At 41.5% G+C, this 17,765-nt stretch overlaps 4 protein-coding genes across 5 annotated transcripts in view; 2 read left to right on the top strand and 2 right to left on the bottom strand.

Moving 5' to 3' along the window:
* Positions 1-3,664, bottom strand: part of LOC109462643 (nucleolar protein 11-like) — a 50,224-nt gene extending 46,560 nt beyond the window's left edge. The window contains exons 1-6 of the mRNA XM_019759204.1: positions 3,525-3,664; positions 2,749-2,865; positions 2,228-2,284; positions 1,552-1,776; positions 943-1,078; positions 229-408 (exon numbers count right to left, since the gene is read on the bottom strand). Coding sequence (XP_019614763.1) covers positions 229-408; positions 943-1,078; positions 1,552-1,776; positions 2,228-2,284; positions 2,749-2,865; positions 3,525-3,653 — 844 coding nt within the window. The 5' untranslated portion in view covers positions 3,654-3,664. The remainder of the gene's footprint in view (positions 1-228; positions 409-942; positions 1,079-1,551; positions 1,777-2,227; positions 2,285-2,748; positions 2,866-3,524) is intronic.
* Positions 3,665-4,146: 482 nt separating this feature from the next.
* Positions 4,147-7,807, top strand: LOC109462642 (phosphatidylinositol-glycan biosynthesis class X protein-like). The gene is made up of 7 exons (XM_019759203.1): positions 4,147-4,255; positions 4,533-4,641; positions 4,869-5,013; positions 5,453-5,548; positions 5,879-5,999; positions 6,387-6,490; positions 6,989-7,807. Exons 1-7 carry the CDS (start codon positions 4,147-4,149, stop codon positions 7,157-7,159), a joined length of 855 nt encoding a protein of 284 aa, XP_019614762.1. The 3' UTR covers positions 7,160-7,807.
* A 952-nt stretch (positions 7,808-8,759) lies between these two features.
* LOC109462727 lies at positions 8,760-13,954 on the bottom strand. Of its 2 annotated transcripts, XM_019759284.1 has the most exons (6): positions 13,929-13,954; positions 12,279-12,760; positions 11,461-11,886; positions 10,943-11,063; positions 10,365-10,478; positions 8,760-9,032 (listed from the first exon to the last, which is right to left on the bottom strand). In XM_019759284.1, exons 2-6 carry the CDS (start codon positions 12,633-12,635, stop codon positions 8,764-8,766), a joined length of 1,287 nt encoding a protein of 428 aa, XP_019614843.1. In that variant the 5' UTR covers positions 12,636-12,760; positions 13,929-13,954; the 3' UTR covers positions 8,760-8,763. The 2 variants fall into 2 exon arrangements, 1 of the variants encoding a protein (XP_019614843.1); XR_002139777.1 differs by lacking the exons at positions 8,760-9,032; positions 10,943-11,063; positions 11,461-11,886; positions 12,279-12,760; positions 13,929-13,954 and adding an exon at positions 9,487-9,688 and having other exon boundaries at positions 10,365-10,518.
* A 95-nt stretch (positions 13,955-14,049) lies between these two features.
* Positions 14,050-17,137, top strand: LOC109462730 (thioredoxin, mitochondrial-like). The gene is made up of 4 exons (XM_019759288.1): positions 14,050-14,140; positions 15,070-15,321; positions 15,746-15,869; positions 16,497-17,137. Exons 2-4 carry the CDS (start codon positions 15,080-15,082, stop codon positions 16,608-16,610), a joined length of 480 nt encoding a protein of 159 aa, XP_019614847.1. The 5' UTR covers positions 14,050-14,140; positions 15,070-15,079; the 3' UTR covers positions 16,611-17,137.
* The last annotated feature ends 628 nt before the right edge of the window (positions 17,138-17,765 follow it).

The following is a 17,765-nucleotide window of genomic DNA, read 5'->3' as shown; positions in this document are numbered from 1 at the left end:
TTGCTTTGTTATACAGCAAGATGAAATATGGAAAGCAGACATACCTAATCACAATATTTACTCCTTTTGCAAGTTGGTGACATTTTTACATTAGAAACTGTTACTGTGTACTAGTATTTGGCTTTCTACGTTATACATGTAATTTCAAAGAGGAAGAAAGTTGCTTTCCGCCAAAAGTTTTTGAAATCAAAAAAGTGGATACTTTCATTGTTTCAAATTCATACAAACCTTTTCCTTCCATGGCCAAACCAACATGGTGAGGTCCGAGCATCACCATAGAAACCCCGCTGTCCCCGCCCTTGGGAAGGTCAAGCTTGTGAAGGACGTTGCCGGGGACAACCACACCCTCGTCTTCAACAGCAGCAAGGGAGGAATCCAGGGAATGAGAGCAGACAGACCCACAGGACCCTGGGAAAGAGATTACAGAGTGGAAACATTAATGAAATAGAAGGTAACATTTGCTATTTGAATATCATTTAATAAGTTAATGCATAAAATACTAGCCTAACAAACTACTGTTAACTGCTCTGTTTATTCTTACTATTATAACACATTCATATACTAGTATATGGTGACCAGCCGCTCTTCTGTCCTGCCACTTGCTACATATATTGGAATTGTAATCCAACACCACAGGGTGTATGCTACCAGTTACCATGGTGACAGACATCTGGTTCAGGTCTGACTCATTGTTATTTGTTTGGAAAAGAAGAAGAGGAAGAAGAAGAAACTGAGCAAAAACAATATGTTTTCCTCCTGCAAAGGAAAACACAAAAACAACAAGAACTCTTTTATTAACTTCAAAGGATCAAGTAGCCTGGTTACCAAACCTATTATAGCTCCTAAGTCCTACATCCTCTATCTTTGGAGAGGATGTAGGACTCGGGAGCTATAATAGGTTTGGTAACCAGGCTAATAGATTGGTGTGTCCTGCATACTTACAGACAGACAGTAAGTGTTCCTCCAGGCAGCAGCACAGCAGGGTGGAGGTGTTGTCGGGTGGGGTCAGCTGCAGGGTCTGGTAGTCAGGCGTGTCCTGGTTACCTGGCAACAGCTCACACAGATAGGCAGTGTAGCTCTGAAAAGTATGTGTCATATTAGGAATAACCATGTCAAGATTTGGTAACATACATTTATACCAGAGTTTAAGGAAGAAATTCTTTTTTCACAAAATGTTCTCTTCACAGCCGAAGTTTCGGTGACCGTCTGTCACTTTCCTCAGGGCAATTCTGACTGGTTCACATTGCACTGCAGCACACGTACAGGTGTCGCTGCTGTAGATGCATTTTCAAACATACAATACTTACATAGCTGCACATACAATGTATACTTGCACGGTTACAGGAAACTGTATCTACAATGTGGTCCCAAATGAACAGGAGTCCGATAATAATATACATAATTGTGGTCTGTTATATAAAAAAAACAAATAGCAGTTATGGAGAACATAAAACACTTGATCGTGAAAAAAAAGAGACTCTTTACTCCGTGAATTATCAACCTGATGAAAATATTCACGGATAGTGTCTAAGAAAGTCTAAAATATCTCACCTGAGTGTCTGTCTTCACTTCCTTCGACACACACACGGCCAGCACACCTTCCCCCCTCCCGGTGACATCACACCAGACCAGCTCCTCCTCAATATCCAACACATCCAGCACAGCGGTGTCTGGGGCTGCAGTAATGCACGGCAGCCACCAGGGGGAGCCGCCATCAAACACAAGGATGGGGTCAGCGTCAGGGAGAAGCTTCAGATGGGAGATGGGCTTTTTCACCTGCGTCAAGAATCAAGAAGTCAAAAGACATGTACAGCTCCTGTTAGAGTCTTAAATTATGGTTGTGACAATACATACAATACATAGGATTGAGCCTTGAGGTGTTCAAGAATTCAATCTTTCCTAGAACTATTGCAGAGTGGAACTCGCTGTCACCAAGTACAATAGGGGCATTGTCATTGGATAGCTTTAAACAATGTCTAGAGTTAGATGCTCAATGGATAGGTGTAGCAAGTCGTTCGGTATAATGTAGCCAGCTGCTGCCGCGCCGTGTGCCTGTGAAGCTGGTGTGTTACACAGAAGGGCGGTTATACTGGCTATACAGACACAGATACAAATACATACACGTAATGTAGAGGTCTCTTTGTGAGGTAGAACAAGAAGCTTAAAATCAAATTGTATTTTAACCTTCTTGGTAGAATGTTTCCCTCAAAACCAACCTGTGACTTACCGTAACTTTGGTGCATTTGCTCAGGTGTTCCAAGTCTTTGGTCCACAAGCAGATAGTCTGGAACAGAAGTAAGTCAGCAGATGAACACATGAAGATTAATCTAAATACAAGATATTTGGTATTAACTTTCATGTTCCAAAGCTTGAACAAGAAGCCAGTCTTTTTAATATAATATGTAACAGTTAATACAATAAAGTCAAAGTCCTTCCCGCACCAGGTGGTGCATAGGACAACGCCAATCTCTGGTTCAGTAGCCTTTGGACCACACGTAGTACAATCAACTACAGCAGAGGGCTAGTCCACTGGTAGTGGTGTGTGTTAAACTCCCATAGTTTTTCCCAAATGATGAGTGCTAAGCAGAGAAAGCACTTACCATTGATATGGCTTTTGTGCCTTTGGTATGACTCGGCCGGAGATCAAACTCACGACCTACCGAATGCAAGGTGAACACTCTACCCACTTGGCCATTGCACTTGACTTGACTGGTAAATTAAATAGAACAAACAAATAAACAAACAAACCTGTTTGTTCATGAGGACGATGAACTCCTCGGTGCGCGGGTTGTAGAGGGCAGGTGAGGTCAGCTGGCCGCCCTGCTGTCTGATGGACCAGGTGTGCAGCAGCTTCTGGTCTCTCACCTGCAGAGAGGAACAGGTGGAACAGGTGTTACAGGTGAGCATAGATTCATCTAATACAGACCTAATACCAGCTCAGAAAATCTGAACAAGAAAGGTCTTAACTTCAACTTAAGTATTGCATTGTCTCGTTTTTGCAGCGAGCTATATATGAATTAGCCTACAATATAAGTTACATGTAGTAGGTGGATCTGTGCACACTGGATATTACTTCAGGCCCAGTGGTCTGGCATCTGGGGTAGTGGATATATGGACAGGGTATGTAATTATTAGCATGTTGGATATGTAAAATAAGATGTGCCTGCCCCCTGAAAAGTTAACAAAGACGTCGGGACAAAATATAACTTGTAAGCTGAACAGCAATCTTGAAAGTAAAGAATTTGAAAAAGATATAGAGCTACCTCAAAATATGGCCTATAAATATGTATGCCAAATTCCCCTCATAAAACATAGCACGGTATTATACTTACGTTTTCCCTTTCATATGCAAGGAAATAAGCAATAGTATGCAACGGAAACATATCTTTATCGAGAACTATTTGTGTGTGGAAGAAAAAAAAGGGTAGCGCCCTGAATTGTCAACAAACGCACGTGCACGCATGAACTCATTTTTCCGGCGGACATATAACCGCAATGCCAGAATCAGTCGCCACCAAACTTACCCTGTACACTCGCACACTTTTCTCGGTCGTCACAATGATGTTTTCCCCGCCACACATGGGCTCTACTCCCAGTAAACGGGTGGAACTCGGCAGAGAGCACACCTCGAAACACGCACTCATGGTCGCCATGTTGGATTGACCTGGGTCAACAGACGCGACCAATAAGTTTTTTAGGTAGGATTCAATATTAAAAAGTATTCAGTTGTACCAAGTATGTACACATTAATGTATATAATATTGAATAAATGTGCATTTAAAAACTATAGTTTGTCATTTTTTTGTCCCAGAATGATCAAATAAAGCATTATTTGTGATCATAGCAATGTGAAAACACACCCCTTTCAGCCTTGTAGTAATCCAAGATGGTTGCCGGAAGATCGCAAAAACACAAGTTACAGTGTTTCTTGCCTCTTTTTGACGTTTTCTGCTTGTAAAAAGTATCCTTAGCATATTCAAGAAGATAATTCTATTTTCAGAAACATTGAACTTTACGTGAAACCAGTTTTTAGGTCGCGTGGTGCCTCTTCCATGGCGTAGAGGCGGGTTTAAATTTAGAGTACGCATGTTTTGGCGGGCGGTTTGAATTTTTGTAAAAACTAAAAAAAGTTGCTGTTTTGCCGGTATGAAGTGTGTAACAGCCCCCGTCCTGTCCCTGATCTGTACTGCCGTTCTACTGGGGAATTCTAGAGCCACCTCTGATCATGCGGCAGAGCTGACGACTGCTCTGTTAGGTGAGAAGATTTTTTGTTTGTTTAAATTATTATAGTACATTTGTACTTTGTACAAATGATCAGCCCGTAGGTGGTATGGCCCTATTGTGAGGCAATAGCCTTTTCCTTCCTTCCCTCCTCCCTTCGTAATCTTTCCTCTTCCCATGCCAGTTGTATTAGCTAACAAGTAAACCTCCAACTTTGTTATCAGTTTTTTTTTTTTAAATTTAATCCGTTGAATTTGCGTTAATGTTATTTGTATTCATGAAGTGAATAAAAGTCTTCTTGCCCCTCGCAGAGTTCATTGTGAAGACAGGAGGCAGAGAGAACAAAATCATCCAGACCGTCTGTCCCAGTCTGTCTGATGTTCATGTCAACAGAACGGCTCTCAACCACGGCTTTCACAGGTATATCACAAAATATTGGTGGTGTCTGTATAGCCGATATTAACTTCATTTGGTGTAACACACCAGCTTTGCACTTGCAGGCACATGGTATACAAAATATAATTGCATACTAGTCTAGTATTTTTGCTCCAATGTTAACCCAATGGGCATAATAAAGAACAGTGAACTCGAAGTTGAATTACATGAAAAAAGATTTTTGGGTTGCAAATTTTGCCCCTGACTTGCAGAGACGTGGTAACCGAGGTGACGCTGCCTGTTTCCATGGCAACCCCACCCCTGTCGTGCCGGCTGCTGCTGGTGGAGACGGTTCCCGCCGGGATGTACGTCGACCTTCACCAGGTCACCTTCAGGACAGACTTCGGAGGACCTCAGGTGGGGGGGGGTCTATCACATGAATGACATGTCCTTCTGCATATATATTACTAAACTCTCTTGTCTTGACTCCTTTGCACACACAAAATCAGTTGCTAGTATTTATGTTCTCCACATTTCATTATCCTTTTCTTTTCTTATGTTCTGGTCACTTGTTACTAACACATGCACAATCTGGTAATAACCCCAGTAATGGGGCTCAGTAAAAAGAAAGAAAGAAGAGGAAGAAACAAGAATTGTATATAAAAGACTTTGAGACCTTGTAATTATATGGTACCCATATTTTTATGTACTCCTATATCTTTTATGTACTTGTGTTCTCTCCTGGTACACAGCTAAAGGTGAAGTTGAATAAACTCCAATGAACTGCTGACTGCATGTTCGGAACAAGAAGACTTGTTCCAAAGTGAGAAAGTATGAAACTTGTGTCTGTCTGCAGGTTCTGGCCCTGAGGGACATTGATGTTGAACAGGCAGCTCACCTCTCTCCTCACCACACACTACTCATGTACTCACCTCTGCAGCAGAGCCCAAAGGTAACATTAAAAAGTTTCTGAACATAAAACTGTTTCCCTCACACTGCTGTAGCTGTTTGGCTAGTACCGTAGTATCAAATCAGTAATGGTTACAGGATTACTGGTAGGTAGCAAGAGGAAGGTTGAAAAAAAGCAGTGGAAGGGTTAAATTCAGACAGATTGAAAATATGTTTTACCTGGTGCAGTGAAGATTGTGAGAATATAAACATTTATTTCAGACATACTTCTTAGATGTTATCTAACAGGTATTTGACTATGTCCCACCTGTAGGGTTTCACCTGGAAAGTGGTGTTACCTGTACACCTGTGTTTACCTTTGTCTCACCTGTAGGGTTTCACCTGGAGAGTGGTGTTACCTGTACACCTGCGGTACCACAGGTGGGCTGGGGAGGGGGAGGACACAGCCACTACTGTCAGGTTAGAGGGACCAGATCTTCTCATGCACTGTGAAGGTACGTTACAGTCTTTTCCAATGCTTTCAATGCTTGTTACGTCCGCCAGAAGGTTATGTTTTCAGTTTGGCTATGGTGGGGTGACTGTACGTGTATTTATGCAGCTTAAATCATGAAGCAATGGATGTGTGTACATGATTTCTGGTAGGCAGGTTACCGTTGGGAAGATGAAGGTCAAGTTTAAGAATGGGCCTTATGGTGCACAGGTTTCGAATTCTATGTCACTACAGTAAACCGTTTTGTTAGTTTCTTTGTGAACAGGATAATTCAAGATGCTGTGGATAGATAGTGATAAACTTTTATAAAATTTAAAAAATTTAGTAACCTTTTGTGTACAAGATGTAGTTCAACATTTAATTTCTACCTTCCTCTCCACCTGTTACCTAGGAGACCGGCCGGTGACCACCCCCTGTGAGGAGAGTAAACTGTTCCCTGCACCGTGTGATGCTCAGTCACAGAGAGTCTGTCTGTGGCAGCTGATCAGTGGAGAGGTAAGATTACTCTCACCTGGGAGTGGGATCCATCCTATGAGTTGAGAATACTCAGTCTGAATAGTCTGTTCCCATAGATGATGACACATTGTTGAAAGCAATTCAATAGAATTTGCAGTGATCACTTGACTCACTCACCTATCCCTTGACCTCGTTGAGGGTCGTTGAGGCACCATGACTTGGTCCACTATCCTCCTCCATCTAATCTGTCCTCTGCCACTTTTATGGCTTTATAGCTAAACTATATCCAGTAGTCTATTCTTTTATGTTGTCTTCCTACCTCTTTCTCTGCCTTTCCCCCTTTTTTACTTCCTGGCACTGTCCCTTGTAGTACAGTTTTTGCAAGTCCTGGGGATCTTGCAACATGACCAAACCATCTCAGTTTGCATTTCATAACAGTGGTCAGTAGGTTGCAGTGATACGATTGCCAAAAACATATGTGAGTTTATTAGGATACAATTTTTTTGTAAGTAAATGTTTCTCTTCTCTGTCTTTCAGACTGAGCCCCTGTTGTTCCAAGTCCCCATAGGTCAGCAGAGCCATGCAGGGTTAGTCATCACAGGCACCACGGCAGCAGCAGCTCTGGGGTCTTGGTTAATTCTATCTGCTGCTAGAAGAGCCAGTAAGGTTGTATCAAGGGGGAAAGGGGCCAAGGACAAGAAAGAATAAATTCCCACTGTCTTAAGTTGTTACAGGTGGTCTCAGTGTCAAATACTGACACAGCCGATGCCCTAAAAAACGTTAAAAGTATACTTTCCACTTAAAAGGGTTTGCTCATTTGAAGAAATGTTCTTGTTATGCATAACTGTGTAAAAATATATTAATTTTCAATATCATAGTTTGGAGATTTGTAAATACATTAAATTCATTTAATTTTTCCCATTGTGACTTTCTCTAAAGTTGTGAAAAGATTGTTCTTGTAAATATGGTTGTATACGTACATGTTTTGTTACCCGGAAAAATTTATATCAGGGTTGCCTTTTGGTTACCGGTTACATTCACACACTGACAAAAGTTTTGTAAACTTCAATGTTTTTATTTTAAAAAATCTGAATATACATTAAAATCATACTATCTATTGTCAACAGTATAGAAATATACAAAAACATACAAAAGTATACATTACATTGATATATACAGCAGTGTTATCAAGTTGCTTTTATAATTATGTCTGGTCTAGTCATGTTTCTAGCAGCAACAAGGTACATACTAAACATAAATTATGAATAAATCTGAATGGCACCATGTTTGGACGGACTTCATCAAAGTTCATAATATCAGCTAAATATCAACTTTAAACATTATTCTTCCTTAAAATAATATATATTTTTTTAACTTCATATATCACTATTCTCTCTTGATTTTCTTTAAAATCCCCCTCGCAAAAATCTCAGTAAAAGGACGTTTGATTCTGTGTGAAAGTTACACAGTAAATAGTATGATAATGGCACTGTGTATGTATATTCATTTGGAAGACTATGGGTTAAATAATTATATCCAATCTGGATGATATGACATGATTGCAGCACTTGGTAACGTTGAAAGGTCCTAAATAATATTAAGTCATAGTTTGCCATAGTATCTAATTCCTGTCAGGATATCCTGAGTTTGAGAAGTTAGAGGTTAGCATGTCATGAAGCTAAACTTTTAAACTAAATATGTCATGCATCTGTGTGTTCTGTCATGAGTTAAGACTATTGCCACAGGCGCAGTATGTTCTGCCTATTTTAACTCAGTGCTATGCACAATACGGGTTTTGCACAGGTGTAGTACATTCTGCTGACTTGCTTGTACATGATATATGATGTACTATAGGTTTAACGGTTGGTCATAGAGATCCCAGAAGTTTTCTTCCAGTAGTACTTAGTACATTCTGCTGGCAGGCTTTGCACAATACAATACGGGTTTTGCTGACTTGCTTGTATGATGCACTAAAGGTTTAAAGGTTGGTCATAAAAGTCCCAGAAGTTTTCCTCCGGTTCTTGTGGAGCAGGGGGTGGGGGTGGTTCTTCGGGAGGTGGTGGAGGTTCTTTAGGAGCCTTGGGTTTGGGTTTCGGCTTGGGCGGAGGTTTTTCCTTTGGCTTGGGTTTCTCCCTTGGCACAATGTCGCGGTTGGCCTGGTACTTGGGCTGCTCGGCGAGGTATCTGTCCCAGACCTTCTTCTTATCTTTTATCCTGCACCAAGAAAATTTTCTGTGCACCTAATTTTTTAGATTGGGTGCACCAGCTAATGAACCTATTCCCAAAAACGAATATCGAGCCCTGATGATGTACTATAGGTTTAAAGGCTGGTCATAAAAGTCCCAGAAGTTTTCCTCCGGTTCTTGTGGAGCAGGGGGTGGGGGTGGTTCTTCGGGAGGTGGTGGAGGTTCTTTAGGAGCCTTGGGTTTGGGTTTCGGCTTGGGCGGAGGTTTCTCCTTGGGCTTGGGTTTCTCCCTTGGCACTATTTCCCTGTTGGCCTGGTACTTGGGCTGCTCGGCGAGGTATCGGTCCCAGACTTTCTTCATGGCCTGGTGGTAGACGTTGGACTCGCTCCACTTACCTGGGGAAACACAGGGAAGAGAGTCGTTTCATGATCGTGATTTGTTGTGCATCTGAAAATATTAGACCACACAAGCTTGACTTGATAGATTAGCACTTCTATTTGGCCTGCTCCTCTTCATAAAATTAACTTTGGCCTGCTGCCTAAGCCCTTATCAAGCCAAATTAAATGGTGCCAAATGGCTACCCTAACACTTTAAAGGTCAACAAAATGCAGTAACAATATTGGTATATGTATTGCAAAGAAAGATTTTTTTCTTGTCTCCCATTGGATTGAGAATTTCCAGACCTACATGTACATGTAGGATGCCATCCATTAAATCAAGTTTGTGTGGACTTTGACAATTTCAAAGAGCCTAGATAAAATGTTGGCTTGCAACTTGCATGGCATTTTGATACATGGCAACAAAACATCCATCCATCTATAGGCAAAACAAGCCAATGTAAAACTCCTAGCAGTCTCCTTATACAACTTAAGACTACATGTACTTTGGGACAGTCTTTCTTTAAGTCATATTACTTCAACCATTCAGCACCTTTAAAGTGTAACTGTCCCTCCCATGCATCTCTACTGTTTCTTGGCGGCTTTTTCCTGAATCCATTTGTCAAAGGCCTTCATAACGTTCTCTCTGTACACATTGTCCTGGCACCACTTCCCTGTTAGGAGAAGAACAGAATCAGTGATGGTGGTTAGTTATGGTGTGTTTGTTTGTTTGTTGTTTGTTTGTTTGTTGGATGGAACCTAGTAATACCAGTAATTCTGTGTGCAGTTAGTCAGGACATCTGCTGCAATAGGGTTAAATGCTGGATTAGTTTGAAAGCTAACACTAGTCACCTATGACTTGGAAAGACGATTTTCCAATTTTAGAGACTCTATTAGTGACAGTTCATTCTCATACCTTTTTCTGAGTTACAAAATTCAATGTATATGAGGATATGGGTTAGAATTTTTCTCAAATTTCAAGACTTTCCAAATATAAAGTGACCAGTGTTAATAAATGCTACTAAATAAACACACTCAGATGCATGTACTGTGTCTAGGTTGTTCACAGCAATAGATTCAGGGTAACTAATGTTTTCTGCCTTGGGAATACGTGTTTCTACAGCTTAACAATACTGTCATTTGAGTATGTGCATGTAAATTAGTCTCTACCAGACTTCAGGAAGCGGCTGGCCACTTGGCCAAATAGACAGATAATAATATATAAGGGACGTTGGTCCACTAAAGGAGTACACTGCAAAGCAAAGCTCTTTTCAGTCCCTTCCCAAAGCCTGGTAGAGGCTACATGTAACCAGTAAGGTATATATTGTATTATAGTCTGCTCTGACTCACCCAGGTAGTCAGTTTTGCGTCCGTACTTGAGGTAGTCCTCGTCCCTCTGTACGTTCCTGTGGACATCCAGCGTGAAGTGGGAGGCAACCTCACTCTTGGTGTGGTATGGGGCACCTGGATGGGAAGAAATGAAGAAGTCTTCTTAAGCCCTGGCCTGTCACACATTCAGAACCTTCCCCTGACCAACCTAATCTCCAAGCAGATCTTTTGGTGGACAGTATCGAATTGGCCAGGCAGTATCCATTTGCCACCCAGTGCCTGGCCAATTTGATACTGTCTTTTGCCACCCTAGGACCTGTTTGAAGATTAGAAAATTGTACCATCATCATCTTTTTATGTTTATCTTCAGAAGGATAATATATAGTTTTTGCTCAGTTTCTTCTTTCACAAACACAAAAGGTCAATGACCTGGACCAGTCACCTGTCCCCATGGTAACTGGTGCTGTAGCAGTCATCCAGTGGTGTTGGATTACATTATGTACATGTACACTGCCTGGCCAATTTGATGCTGTCTTTTGCCACCATAGGATCTGCTTGGAGATTGACAGTTTTCTTCCTCAGTGTGTCTGATTCCTTACCTGGCAAGACATCCAGCCTGATGACATTACTGAGGTCCGTGTACACAGGGTCTGTGATGTCATCTTTCAGGGGAGGGAGGGCAGTGTGCCTGGGGGTCTTCTGTCTTCTCTCCCTCAGTACCTGTATTGGTCAGTTCATCGATAATCAATAAACAATATTGATAAAGCCTTGCCTGGGTGCCATTCTCCATAGTTTCTGCTGGATCCCTAATGAGGACCAGCATAATATATGGAGGATGGCACCCAGACTAGATAAAGCATTGTGGCATGAAAACAAGTCAAGGTTGAAATCTGGAACATCGCTACACAGAATAAGCTGTTCTTATAAAATTTTTTTTTTTCAGAGATAACATGCAAATTGCTTATTGGATGATTTTAGTGAAAGTCATCCTTAATAAAGTTTCTTTTTCACAACAGAATGAAAGTTGTACTATTCTTTAAAGCTGGAATGCCCTCTTTAATTGAAGTAATTGAAGATTGTAAAAGTAAGTAAATCCTTGAAAGAAAGTTATCTATACCTTTTCTTTCAGCTCTTCATCTAGCATGGCCTCCTTGGTGATCTTACTACCGTACGTGTGCCGTATGTTAGCTGGAACTCGGGCCTCCGCAACTCTCTGTTTCTTCTTTTCAAATGCGGACAATTCTGAAGTCCTCAGTTTGGCAGCTTTAAGCTGTGGAGGCATGTCATATCCCCTGTCCACCTGTCTACTTGTGGTAAAGTTCCCAGTGTGGAAGACATCTCCGATAACTTTGTAGGGGGCGATTTGGGAGGGTTTGGGTCCCTGCCTGTGCCAGTCGTACTGCCCAGTGTTGCCTATGCCCACGTTGTTGACAGTGTGACTGTGTTCCAAGTCCCGGTAGCTGGGTTTGATGTCTGCGTAGTACCGACCAGTGGACGTGGTGGACGCCTGCTCTTCCTTTTCTCTCTCTTCTCGCACTGCCGCCTGAACATTAGAGAAAGAAACCAATATATAAGACTTAGATGACAGATAGAATGAAGCACTGTAGACCTTTGAATAATTCTTTTCATTACTATGTTACTCAGTATTCTTATATGTTTAAAGTTACATGTTTAAAGTTAAAACTTTTGATCCAACACAAAAAAGTTCTCTCACCTAGAGCTTTCAACCAGTCACTCTGGTCTTCCTCAGTAGACTGACCAAGTGAGGCTTCTCTAGGTGAGAGAGTTTTTTGTGTTGGATCAAAAGTTTTAACTTTAAACATGTAACTACCAACACAGATGAACTTTCATGACAGTCTTCTTATACTTGTAACATCATGCATTTAGCCCCATGGGGATGAATACGCAATAAAGATTCAGTATAATTATGCTTACCTTGGTCAAGTTCCTCCTGATATTCTGCAGTTCCAGCACCTGTTCCGGCCGGAAGTAAAGCGCCTGTTCCCTCAGGCCCCTGATGTCCCCGGCTAGCTGCCTCACATTGTCCTGCTTTAAACTCAGACTGGCCAAATTTTTCTCGTCGTTCACGGTCGTAGCGAAGGGCACCGTCACTTGCATGCGGTCCTTCCACTTCGTGTTCGGTCGTATCAGGTCGGCGCCGATCTTGTCTAGCTCCGGCGTCGGCGCTTTCTTCAAGTTCGTATCGTAATCCAAGGTCGTGCCGAAGAGGCTACGATCGGGAAGCGCTTGTGTCCGCTTGGCTTTGAAGTGCGTCACCGAAGGAACCGCCATCTCAACCTCTAGACGATTTTAACAACAATTACACTACAGAAATTGGACGGAAAGGCCCGACTTTTTCGCTAGTTTTTGTCGCCGTGTGGCAGCTGTGTGTCTTCATGGTAAGTTTGTCATGGCTTCTAGAAACAAAACAAACAGTTGTAAGTGTAACACGAATCAACGGTGGACTTTGACACAACCAATAATCCACGAACACCTGTTGAATTAACAAGCAAAGCAAACAGGTCGTAGTCGATCGCTCACTGGGTAGATAATAATATACCACCATCTACTGAAAAGTGTGTTGGTGTAGTTCTTGTTGTTGTACATACAGCAAAGTGGTATGTGGCAGTTTTAACATTATCATACTCAATCAAAGTGCCCGATTGTTATTCAATGCTACTGAGAAAATATGTCAGTTGTTTTAAGATAAGAAAAAAAATCATCCTTTCCATTAAGTGACGGAAACACTTAATGTTAAGTTTTGACAAACTTTTCTCCGTATGATTTTGTCGTCTGCTATTCGACCGTTCCTAAGCAACGCGTTGTTAACTTTACGGCATTCAAACTACATGTAACAAACTTGAAACTATATAGACTAGGGCCAACTATATAGCTGCTACAGGCACCGTGGATCGCTGGAAAAATAGTAGAAATTGGACAAAACAGAGGGAACACTGTACCAGTTGGCAGTGGGTCGCAAAATGTGCCCTATCTGGCTGGCCAACTCCCCTGGTATAGTATTCCCTTTTTTTTGGCCAATTTCTACTATTTTTCCAGCGATCCGTGGTGCCTGGTAGAGGCTAGGCCGACTATTGACACTTCTTGTTTGCAGTATTGGCTACTCGAACGGAATGATGAACTGTTAGGGTACAATATGACAGTTGTTGAGCAGCCGCCTTTGTTGACTTTCTTTGTTTGTAAATGGGGCATGAAGCACAGCGGTCTAAAGTTTGAAGGGGGCAAGTATTCAAGTTACGTCAACTCCACAAAAGAGACACCAAAATAGTCCAGTTTAAGAGCTTTAAATGTTCAATAAAGTTCAAAATCACTTCAACGTTGAAGTTTTGATGGAATAGAGCGTAGAATATGCTTTAGTAACGCACAATTTTGCATGCAATTTTTCTATGTTGCTACCCCGTCGTCTGCTATTTGGTTGGCTATAACTTATATGCAACAGGTGGTTGCTTTAACCCGTCAAATTTCACTTTTTACCTCAGTAAAATAAAAAGCTGTACACTTACAGAGACGCAAAAACCGCTAAAATATGTAAGAAAACACGAAAAGTCGAAAAAATGACCCAAATACCTGTGAAAACGTCTGAATGAGGTACCCAGGGGAGCAGCGAATGTTTCTATCGTCTGACGGCGTCGCCGTCGCTAGGGGCGTTGCTAGGCGTGACATCACAAAACCGTGTGCACAAATCTCCCGCCATGCACCGCGAGGGACCCCTCAGTTTCAGTGACGTGTACACAACCAGCTGGTCTGTGGAAGGCGTGAAGGTGACTGAAAACATTTTAGTGAGTGTTCTTTTGGTTTCTTTCACGTTTTTTAGGCAAAAACAGACTACAGAATTTAGTTGAGCGATAGCATAAGCAATATACTGACTCAGTGTCGCATATGCAAGGTCTTTCAGCTAGTTTTGGTGCACTTTGCACGACCTGACACGGAAGGCGATTCAAGTTTGTGCAGTGACGCAATACCATGTTGTTGTGTGTCCCGGGCCAGGCTCTGACCTAAATACCATCAGTGGCATTACCCCCCTAAAGTGCCCCATCAGGGGCTATATGGGGGTGTAGCCTAGCCTGGTATCCAGCCTTGTTAGCTTTAGTCCGCTACCCAAGATCCGCTCCCCGCCAACTGTTGTTGGCGGGGAGCGGATCTTGGGTAGCGGACTAAAGCTAAGAAGGCTGGATACCAGGCTAGGTGTAGCCGGGGCTCACATAACATCTTTGAGCCCCGGCAAAGATGAAGATGAAAAGATGAAGAACAAACAGGCACGTAAAATTGTCTGGATCCAAGAAGAATGAAAATTAAACTTCCGTATTACTAGTATCTTGATGCAAAGCACTCTAGATTCTGTATTACGAATTGTGTAAGCCTGTGAAAAGTGTAAGCCTGACTTATATTACACAATGATATTTTAAATTTATGGTTGTAATAGACCCAATGTAGGAATTAAACGAAAAGTAGGAAAGGAGAATTTCCCAGGGGCACACTGTACTGAGTAGCTTTTCTACAGGCAATTTACCTTATACAGTACATTGGCATTTCATTCTTCTTATTCTATTCTTTTTAATAGTAAGGTCCAAGACTTTCACAGTTTCAACCCTGGCAATGATTTTAGGAGCTGCTGTAACTAATGGTTATCTTTCAAGAAACTTTTTAAAAAAACTAAGAAAACTTCATTGGTTCACCCATCATAATTTGTTGTCTTCCAAACTTCCAGACATTCAGCCATGGCACTGAGACCGCTGACCAGACTTCTCCAGGCCTCTGTGTCAGCAGCACGGCTCCACACCCCGCCCCCCTCCCTCCACAGATCACCGCTAGCCTGCCCCAGTCTCCTCAGCACCACGCAAGCTGTCCCGTTCTCCACCAGCAGGGTCGCAAGGTTCTCCTTCAATGTACAGGATGAGGCAGACTTTAAGGACAGAGTCTTGAAGAACACAAAACCAGTGGTGGTGGACTTCCATGCAACGTGAGTTCATGTTATGACAGTAGACCAACAAAAAGGGAAAAAAAAACTTTCTTGTCCATCATCATTTCATTGAAAAATTTGCTTGGAAATTATCTTCATGTACTCTTTTTAGCAGGTTTGAGTGTCAGTGTCATCTTCTGGTGACATCCTCCATCAAAGTCAAAGTGTAGTTATTTTGTATGAGACAAGTTACATATCCCTTCAATTGTTTCAGTTATCACTTTAATACCATGGCGCAGATATGTCGTTTAAGATTTCTCAGTAAAACAGAAAAAAATCAATCCACATTGAGTCAATTCTAAATTTACAAAATATTGAATGATGAAAATAAATGAAGAGTACAGGTCACACACAGGATGAAGATCGGTTGGTACTAGGTATTGTGTACATGAATGAAAACCAAACCACCACCCCCTTTTCACAGATGGTGCGGTCCATGCAAGGTGTTAGCGCCTCGGCTTGACAAGGTCATCTCTGCGAAGGGCGGGGACGTGGAGCTGGCCAAGGTCGACATCGACAACCTGCAGGAGATCGCCATGCAGTACGACGTAAGTTAGCTCCAACCAAGCAGAAGTTAGGGGCCAGATCACTCTCAGCGTTTGTGTTACATCAAGTAAAGTACAAGTACATACAAGTAAACATCATGCATTCACTTTGTAAATGTTACCTTATTGTACCATAGGTTTAAAGTTGAAACCTTTGGTCCAGCAGGAACACAAAGAAGTTCTCTCACCTAGAGCTTTCGGCCAGTCACTCTGGTCTTCCTCAGTAGACTGACCCAGTGAACACTGACTTTAATGAGTCAAAGAAGTCACGTGACAAGCCTCACTGGGTCAGTCTACTGAGGAAGACCAGAGTGACTGGTCAAAAGTTCTAGGTGAGAGAGCTTTCTTTGTGTTGGACCAAAACTTTTAACTCTAAACATGTAACTACCAACACTGATGAACTTTAATGATTGTTACCTTACTGTAGTTTACACCTAATCCCATGTCTTTACTGCTACAAGGTTCCACATCAATTTCACATTCACAAAACTGTAATGTCTTTGATGCAGTTCAAATCTTTATTTACTGTACAGGTAGATTCAATAAATATATGTGAATGAATAAAAAAATAATAGTTTACACCTGTTTTTTAGAAATTTCCAAACCACCTAATCTCATCCCTCCCACCAGGTGCGAGCAGTACCGACAGTTGTTGGTATGAAGGACGGGAAGGTTGTGGACACGTTTATGGGACTGGTGGATGAGGACATTCTGGAGGTGTTCGTAGAGAAACTGTCAATGTGAAACCACTGAGCAGTGTAAAATTTACTTCATATAAAACTAACTTCTCGTTGTCTTACCCTTCTCCTGCGGAGCCCATATATATATGGGTTGCACATACAGTACCATCTATATAGTGCCCTGTATATGTAAGATTTGGGGGTAGTTCTCGTGCAACGCATAGTAGCAAAATGCAACGAATACAGAATTAACTACGCCACCACAGGGCAAAAAAAGTCATCAAATTATTTGAAAATATTGTCTTAAAAATGCCAGCAGGACAAGGGTTAAAAAAAGAGTGGTAAGTTTGTTTGGATGATCCATTTAATTAGCAATTTGAAAGTTCTTAATTCACAACCACTTGTTAAATACAAGCCGACATTTCAAATGTCAGCTCTCTTTAAACAAGTGGTTGTGAGTAAAAGAACTTTGCTATTCAATCATTCGCCAACCTGATGAGATTATTGACAGAACTGATGATCCATTTAGTTGAGTCAGAGTGTGTCTGACAAAATGTACATAATGTATCTCTTGACTGGGTGGACGACCACATAAAAGAGAATTGTGGCCTTTAACCATGTTTGTTTGTTTGTTTGTTTGTTTGAACCTTTATTCATGAGATTATCTCAAGTCAGCCTGCAGACCACTTTTCATTGATGACATGAGGAAGGAGGTAAGGGTCAGACAAATGAAGACTGCCATATCTTTTATTTACACTCACTAATACATACTCATATCATATAATCATATAAAATATACTTTGTGTCAAACATTTAACATACATGAAATTTCTTTAAAATCCCAGTCAATGCTGTCGACTATAAAACACACACTTAGTACACATGCCAAAGTGGTGAGGTGTGGTTCTCCTCAAACACAGGACCTCCAGCTTTACATCCTATCTAAGATGACATCTAAAGACTGAATGACTAGTACTGTAACATGTATTATTGGTGACCATTTCAGAGGTGGTTTCATATGGAAATACATATTGAGAAGGGTCAGGTCATACTGACTGATATCATATTGAATAACTAGAAAGGCCATATTTGCTTTGGAGCAAATACAGCGATGGGTTCACCACATTTTACGACATGGCAGGGAAAGAATGAGAAACACAAGGGAAAACAATGATTTACATTGATATAACTATAATATGAAGTAACATACAACTAAAAC

The sequence above is a fragment of the Branchiostoma belcheri genome, unplaced genomic scaffold, assembly GCF_001625305.1.
Source record: "Branchiostoma belcheri isolate BF01 breed outbred unplaced genomic scaffold, Haploidv18h27 scaffold12, whole genome shotgun sequence".
In the NCBI taxonomy this organism is placed as follows: domain Eukaryota; kingdom Metazoa; phylum Chordata; class Leptocardii; order Amphioxiformes; family Branchiostomatidae; genus Branchiostoma; species Branchiostoma belcheri.
The sequence above is the reverse complement of the archived record's forward strand: the minus strand, read 5'-3'. Positions and strand labels throughout refer to the sequence as shown.